Source organism: Patagioenas fasciata, chromosome 9 (assembly GCF_037038585.1).
Source record: "Patagioenas fasciata isolate bPatFas1 chromosome 9, bPatFas1.hap1, whole genome shotgun sequence".
NCBI classification, from domain to species: domain Eukaryota; kingdom Metazoa; phylum Chordata; class Aves; order Columbiformes; family Columbidae; genus Patagioenas; species Patagioenas fasciata.
This window is the reverse complement of record NC_092528.1, coordinates 7,585,435-7,593,115: the sequence shown is the minus strand read 5'-3', so window position 1 is coordinate 7,593,115 and position 7,681 is coordinate 7,585,435. Positions and strand designations below refer to the sequence as shown.

Sequence of the window (7,681 nt, the reverse complement as noted above, 5' to 3'; positions counted from 1 at the left end):
CCCAGGCAGCTCCACCCTCCCAATCCCTGCCTGCAACCCCACAGGCAGCCAAATTCAGAACCGGGCACCCATCACTCTGCGAGGCCAGAGCCCTTCCTAGGGAACACGGAGATGCTCCTGGAACGCCTGCCCCCTGTCCAGCCATCCCGTGGGGTCGGAAACAACACAAGAGCCATTGAGGCACCAACCCCTGAATCCAAGCGAGGGCTCTGCCTGCTCCTCAGTGCCCTTCCCAGAGTGGGCCCAGCAAAGAGTAAGTGCCTCAATCTTGTGGCTAAAATGCTTTGAAACAGAGCCAGAGCGCCATGGCATCTCATTTTGTGGATGCAATACTTACCGAGGTGTATGAGGAGCTGTGTGTGGTCTCTGCTGGCAGAAGCGCCCGTTAAAAGCCTTCCAGGAGAGCTACTTCGCCAGGCGAGGCCAGCAACCTCCTCAGATCCAAACTACATGGATGCTGCCTCCTCCTGCAACCCGCTGCCACTCCAGCCCTCCCCAACAAGCAGGCTCATGAAAAGTTCACCACAGAGAAAACTGAGGTTTGTTTCAGATCACGCTCACACCAGTAAGAAATTTGGGAAAGGATGAAGTGTACAAAACCACTCCAGTTCAATGTCAGAGGATGGAAGAATTTCATTAGGATTTTTTAAAAGTTGATATGAGGATTAAATACTTCACGGTTTCTGTTCAGGATAAGATGTAATAAAGTACATAAACATCCCCCATGTCAGTTCTTTATGATCTGAAAATACGACGAGTAATTTTGTCTTAAACTTCAGATTCAGGTTTTTCTGCTAAGGGATCTCTTTGCTTTTTGCTTTCTCTGACAGGCAGCCAGATACAGTTCAGGTGTTCCTGTAAGTCATTCTGCTTGCTGCAGTTCTTTGCAAAGGCACCTGGCTGCAAGGGGAAGCCAGAAAAACAAAGAGGGCTGAGCACTGTCCCTGCAGCAGAATGAGAAGTTAAGAAGTCACTTGGTGAAACACGCTCAAAAGAAACCTCAGACATCTCTACTGTCAAATTCAACATCCTGTTTCAAACCTGAATCAAAGCCACATTAGCTCTGCAGGTTGATGTTCTGCCCAAAAAAGAGCTGGAAGTGCATAAACACATACCCAGCAGCAGATCCAAAGCTGTAGTTCCTATTTTTACCATCCCTACTGATCCAAGTAGCCTGTGCTACAGAAAGGGGCCCTGTTCATCACAGAAGGTGACAGGGCAGCAACCTGAACACAATCTTAACATCAGAATCTTACCTTCATACTAAGTACAGAAGCCAAAATATTAAAATGTTAAGAGCAAGATCTTCCCTGCTGGTCCATTATCTACAAGTTCTCAGAAGCTGAGCAAGGTTCTTGGCGTTCGACAAATTATTGCACGTTTTCCCTCCTTGCAGTTCTGCATTTTCATTTAGCAACTGGTGAACTGTTCCCTTCCTGCTCCCCAGCTGAGCTGGAAATTAACAGGCTTTTGCTTATTTGTTACACAGTATAGAGTAGTCCAGAATTAGTTTGTAGAGATTAAATCATGCCATTAAAAAAAAAAAAAAAACCAAAATACTTATGAAGCAGACACATTATACACTAAAAAAGAAGATATTAAACCAAAGTGAAATTACCAGCCTTAACATGTACTGTTCTCTCCAAGACATCAGCTAAACATAATGCAAAGCTACCATAGAAGTCAGTTCTTTACTGATTTCATATTCTTTGTGATGATGTGGGATACTGGGATTTTCCACACAAAACCAAGCAGCAATGGGAAAAAAAGAAAAATAAGATTTTGTCCAAACAGCGAAGCCAACAAGGTGTCTGTGTGGACTTTGTGCTGAGGGGAGAAATCAAACCCCTCATTTATGGAAGGGAATTGGAGTGGGTGGGGTGGTTACCAACTGGCACAACAACAACAACAAAAAAAAAGCTTCATGGCCAAGCGTCTGTAGTAACAGAAAACCAGCAGCGGCTTGATCCCTCCTGCATAAACACCACGAGCCTGAATGCACGTGTTTCTGTGCAGAGAGGGAGGGGAAAAATTAAAGCTTTCTTGTATCTTCCAATCTCAACTTACTGGTGTTTATTTGAACTCTAAAATGATCAAGTAGAAAAAAAACCCACCGGCATTCCTCACCAGGGCAGAAATAAAGCAGCAGTTGTTGTTCCACATCCTGTGTATTTGCTTGTTGTTTCTTGATGAAAGCTGATGAGAGTTGATTTTTGGGTCAGTTTTAGCACCAGGAATTATCTCAAAACTCAGCTTTGACAAAAGCAAGCAGAAAGTTTTCTCTCAGATATAATACAACCAGGTTTTATTTAAGTTCTCTCTTTCCCCCCCACACTGGCAAAAGTTCAGAGGGAGTTTAAAGTTTTGTAAACATTTTAACTACCCCTCTTCCCCCTTTTATGAATTTACAAAGCAAAGGAGACAGGGAGACCAGATTTGCAACAGTTCCAAGTCTCTCCATGCTATTGGATCCAAAAACTATATACAAGTCTGCAGCAGTCTCTGTATAGTTACTGTACATGTTTGGGGGCAGGGGGAAGAGAGAGGAGGAGGAGGGGAAGGTGACCCCAAAAATGAATAAACCAAATGAAATAAAATCCAAAGCCAAACTGCTCTTGAGCAACTCGAACTGTTTTCTTTAGGCAGTGATGACAGCAAGACAGACACTTTTACACAACTCCACCAAAACTGTAGCGAATCTCCCTCGGCAGGTTATAACCCTCTGGGAACGGGAGACGGGACCAGGGGCTTGAGACTAAGTGCATTTGGCAGTTTTCGTTTTCTTTAGTGGTGTGTGCACATGGGTGGGTGGAGAAGGGAAGGTGGTGTTAATCTTTCGGTGAGAGAGGAAGGTTATGATTCCATAAATACTTAAACATTATGGATCCCAGTGAAGGTGCGTGACGTGGTTTAAGTTGTAGAAGATAAGCAGGGCTGTCATTGCACACAGCTTCGCCCTCCACAGTCTCTCTTCATGACAACAGGGCATCTCTGCTCCTTAACCTAAGCTCTGCTTGAAATGACAACTAGCTAAGACTGCCAGGGTGTGTATCTGAAAGCCAGTGTTCAGACTCACCAAAGACTAAAGATCCACACAGTAAAGACCCTACTGTCTCTTAAACGAGACAAATTTGCAGAAAAAGAGCTCAAAATAAACTGGTCCTAGCCCTCCAAAGGTAGCTTTTAAGGGATAAATTCAACCTGAAAGAAGAGATGCCACCCTGCTTTTTTTCCCCAGAGTAGGAGTCCCCACTTGTCCAGGAAGGCTGGAGTACACCAACGGGGAACTCCACCAGCTTCAGCATCACCACCTAATGAAGACAGACTCGAGCTTTTCCCTCCAAAAATAATGTGCTGAGAAGGGCTGGCAGGGGGTGTGCAACTTCAAACCAACCCAAGCTAAACTGCGCCCGCCACCGCCCCTCTTCTGCTGTCGCCAGTTCTAAGGTTAGCTTATGAATGCAACTCCTGGCTTGGGAGAGCACCTCTTGCCCTGATGGAGCGCGGAAGTCAGTATCTGTGTGGCATTTTGGTTTTGACCAACATCTGTTAACCACAAACTCTCTCTCTCCTTGACTGCACGTGTTGGATGTGGTAAGAGTAACCAGAAGAGGGAAGCAATGGTTTGCAGAATCCCAATTGATTTTTTTTTTTTCCAGGTATGTCAGCAGAAGAAATCACAGCACAGTGAAAGCTCGCTGCCCACATCAGCCTTGTTGTGAACGAATCCTATCTCCCACCCTCCCAGGACTCTGAACAAAGTCCACTCAACTCGAGGCTGACCGCAGGAATGACGCCTGTGCAGTCCTAGGCAGAAAGGGCTTGCTGGGGCTAGAGGAAGCAGCCTGAGATGATTGATTCTGTGATTCACTGCAAGGCGAAGAAGAACGCATGGTGGAGAGCACTGTGTCCAAAACGGAGAATCCATGGTTAACAGACGCAGGAAAAGCCAGTTGATTTGCACATGCTCAGTAGTCTTCCAAAGTCTCTATTTCTCCCATATTGAGCCGCTCTGATGAGGCATTCACTGAAAACCCTGTAAACCAAGGAGAACTTGTGTTAAAAATCTGGATGTGGTAGATCAGATTAGATGCAATATATCTGTCACATGCAGCAGCATGTGTAAGGTGAAGTGAATAATACAAATCAAATAACTCATGGGGAAAATCAGCAAGGCTAGAGATATAATTACCCAAACTGTTTTTTTTTTTTTTTTTAAGAAAAAAACCTCAATCAATTGTATATTTAGGTAAGCAACACCTGGTCTTTAAAAACAGATAATGAGAAGTCTGGTTTCAACTTTCATTTAAAAGACATCATCTGCAGAGCTGGAACAAGGCACGTTTAGGCAGAGTGGTGATGTGGCTCCGCAATGAGAACACATTGGAGCCAGCTGGTATGTGGAAGTGCCTGTCAACGCTCTACTCACATGGTCCAAGAAAGACATACATCCCTTTTGTGAACTCAGAATCCATGTGTAGGATCATGCTCAACAATTCAGGGGGTGTGAGTGATTCTACCCCTTACTTTAAAGTCTACGTACATGACAGTGTGAAATCTAGTGGCAATTCCATGTATTTCCATGCTTTTGTACAATCTTCTATCTCAGGACTACAACATGAAAAATGTACAAAGTCATATAGGGCTATGCGGATGCCTCAGGATGCACCTAAACTTCTACCAAACCTTTTAACTCAAACTGTTGAGGACACAATGCACATGAAAAAAAGTGAGAGAAAAAGCAAAAACGTTTTCTACAATAAAAAAAAAATCCAATATATCACATGTAACTTTCCTACTGAAATCCAACTGTTATGGTTGTACTGACCCCATATGGGAAAAAGGAGGTTTCCTGTGTGAGGCTACTAAACACAAACCTGATATTTCAATGTCTTGAGACTGCTACGTAGGCTTCCTCTGTGCTAGAAAACAAGCTGCTTTCAACAGATAAAAAGCGCTGTTCATAGGTTGAAGAAAACTGCTGTGGCTCCCTCTTGTGGCAGTATGTTACCTAAAAGGTTTTGGAATTATTGTGTAATGCAGTGTACTGATTTTTCAGCTGCACGTGCTAGTTCTCTTACAGTTGTAAGTTCTTGATTGCACTTAGTGATTTCTTCACAACACGAGTAGGTTTTTAAACTATTCAACTGAAGACAGAGATCAGACTCACTGGATTAGCATCTAGGGGTGACATAAATCAGGATTCCACTGAAGAGTTCCATATACTTCAAGGCAGAAAACACGAATTTAATTGAAAAGTATTGATTTTGTTGAGAACAGGGAGGGAAGATAAAAAACAAAGGCTTTTTTCTATAAGATCTTCACCATCTTTTCTGGCTAGGGTGGTTAGCTCATGTAAAAACGTAGGAAGGAATAAAGACAAGCCTCAAGAAGCTGCTCCTCATAAATACGAAAACATGCTTGTCTTAAACGACTGAATTAGCATTAATTCATAAAACAGACATAGGTCAACTCAAAGGAGGAAAGACAGTTCAATTGACAACCCTCAACACCTTAAAGATTTCCAGGTAATAACCAAGATATTGAAGAGGTCTTTTAATGTTGAAAAGTTCTGAAAGTTTTCCATGAAACTGATATATTATTTAATGATTTAAAAATTCTAATACTGAAACAAATTCTAAAGACACTTCAACAACTGCCCTTTCTGCTCAAATTCAATATTCCCATTTAAGGTTAACAAGAATCCTATATTCCATAAAGCTTTTTCCACATTAAACATTAATTGCTAAAAATGAACACTGACCTAACAAGCTGGGATCTGCACGAACCATTTTCTGTTTCTTCTTTTTCTTCCCACTCTGCACTGCCTCAAAATTGGATTGCTGGTTGTTGCTCTGATTGGTCTGAAAGACCGAATGTAGCGAACTGTGGTTCATCCCCCACACTGAATCCTAGGAAACAAAGCAAGTACAAGATTATAAGGTGCAATTAAGTTGCGTTTATTTATATTGAAAACATTCAGAGAGGCCAAAGCACTTGCTGCATCACGTGTGGCAGTGTTAGCCACTGATGCATCCACCCAACACACCTACCTCATCTTTCTAAAGCATATCCTGGATTAGCATGCTAAGACACTATTTGATCTGCAGTTAGCCTCAACTGTTAGTTATAAAGGAAACTTGATTCTGCAGTAAATATTTGAAATATGCTTTATTCTCTGCATTTCATGTCACCTGTAAAATCTTGCTCATCCTCCAATCAAGCAGAAATGCAGACTCTTCAGACTTGAATAGAGTCTCTGTACACTCCTAAGGAGCGTAGCAAGGAAGATGTACCTGTTGCTGCTGCTGTTGCCGCTGCTGACTGGCTTTCTGTTTGGCACGGCGCTCAAGAAACTGCTTGGCAAACTCCTTGGCCTCAGGAGTGTCTCCAAGATAGGCTCTGATGTAATCATGGACCTCATAGGGAGACTCCACTTCCTTCAGGAAAGACACAAACGTGGGAACTGCAAGAAGAAGGCAGACCATGAGGGAATGAGTGTTATGCATGAACACGTGCATGCAACAAACATGAACTTTGGATTTCTGTTTCAAATATTTGCTAATCTAGTAGCCATGACAAAGAGCTTGCCCTTCTAGACTCCCTACAGTAAAGCCCTACGATACAATGCTTCATCTATTTTACAATCAAGGCAAGGATAAGAAAGCCAGCTAACGTGATGAGAAGGAAAAATAAACTGACAATCCTGAGGGTATGGTAGCCCATTAGCTTTAAAGTCCAAATGGAAAATACTCTCCTCAGTGCTGTCATCAGTACAGTCTCTTTTTGGCTGAAGCACAAAACATCACACTCTGACCTGAAGTGGGAGGCAGTGGGAAGCCTGCTGTGTTTTGTTACGAGAAGGCTTTGGTTTGTGATCTTGGACTGGGAGTTCCTCTACACACCCTCCAGCAGAATTAGTAAACAATCCAACCAGTTTCACACCAAAAAGAGCTTTGCACAGGGCCACATAACAATTTAGCCCACACTTAAAAGTGAACTGGATCCTCATCCATCTGCCTGACGATGCTTCCATGACCATCAAAACCCCGCTCTGGGTGGCAGACTCCAAAACTGTTTCCAGTCCCACTGACTTACTCTACTTAGCCCAGTGAAAGCCATGGAGATGATGATGCAGCCCGTTGTTCAGACCGCTATTTAATGATGCCATTTTGCTGACTGCATTAAAAACACTACTTTGATGTTATTATTTTCTCTCAGAACTACCTGGTTGGGAAACAAACTGGACATTGTTTCTCAAGGTGGATCATTTACATTCCTCCCCACCTCTTACCATCTAAGTTGTTGGCTGTGTTAAGTGCATGAAGCATCTGTTCGCACCACTGAGTGAATCCATCCTGGGCTTTATTAACCCCCTGGAACAATTTCAACAGCTTCTCCTCTTCTTCCACCTTCTTGTTTTGTCTACTTGTAATACCTACAGATTTACTGAGAGAAAGAAAACACATACAATAAATTATAAATTGCCAGACTTATCAACAGTGTAGCATAAAGTACAGTGTTACAAGATTCACTAGGTTACAAGATGCAAACACTGTTTAAGAACCAACTAATTTTTCAAGGAGATGACAAAATAAATAGTGAACGGTCAGCTATTTAGCTATGTTTGTCAAAACACATCCTGAGTGACAGAGCAAAAAATAAAAACACATGAAGATGT

At 42.7% G+C, this 7,681-nt stretch overlaps 1 protein-coding gene across 10 annotated transcripts in view; it reads right to left on the bottom strand.

Moving 5' to 3' along the window:
• Nucleotides 1-2,276: 2,276 nt before the first annotated feature.
• GIGYF2 (GRB10 interacting GYF protein 2) overlaps nt 2,277-7,681 on the bottom strand; it is a 76,075-nt gene continuing 70,670 nt past the window's right edge. For all 10 annotated transcript variants that reach the window (XM_065844285.2, XM_065844288.2, XM_065844291.2 and 7 more), the window contains 4 exons: nt 7,295-7,449; nt 6,297-6,466; nt 5,765-5,912; nt 2,277-4,036 (listed from right to left, as the gene is read on the bottom strand). In XM_065844285.2, the coding sequence (XP_065700357.1) occupies nt 3,969-4,036; nt 5,765-5,912; nt 6,297-6,466; nt 7,295-7,449 (541 nt within the window). In that variant the 3' untranslated portion in view covers nt 2,277-3,968. The remainder of the gene's footprint in view (nt 4,037-5,764; nt 5,913-6,296; nt 6,467-7,294; nt 7,450-7,681) is intronic.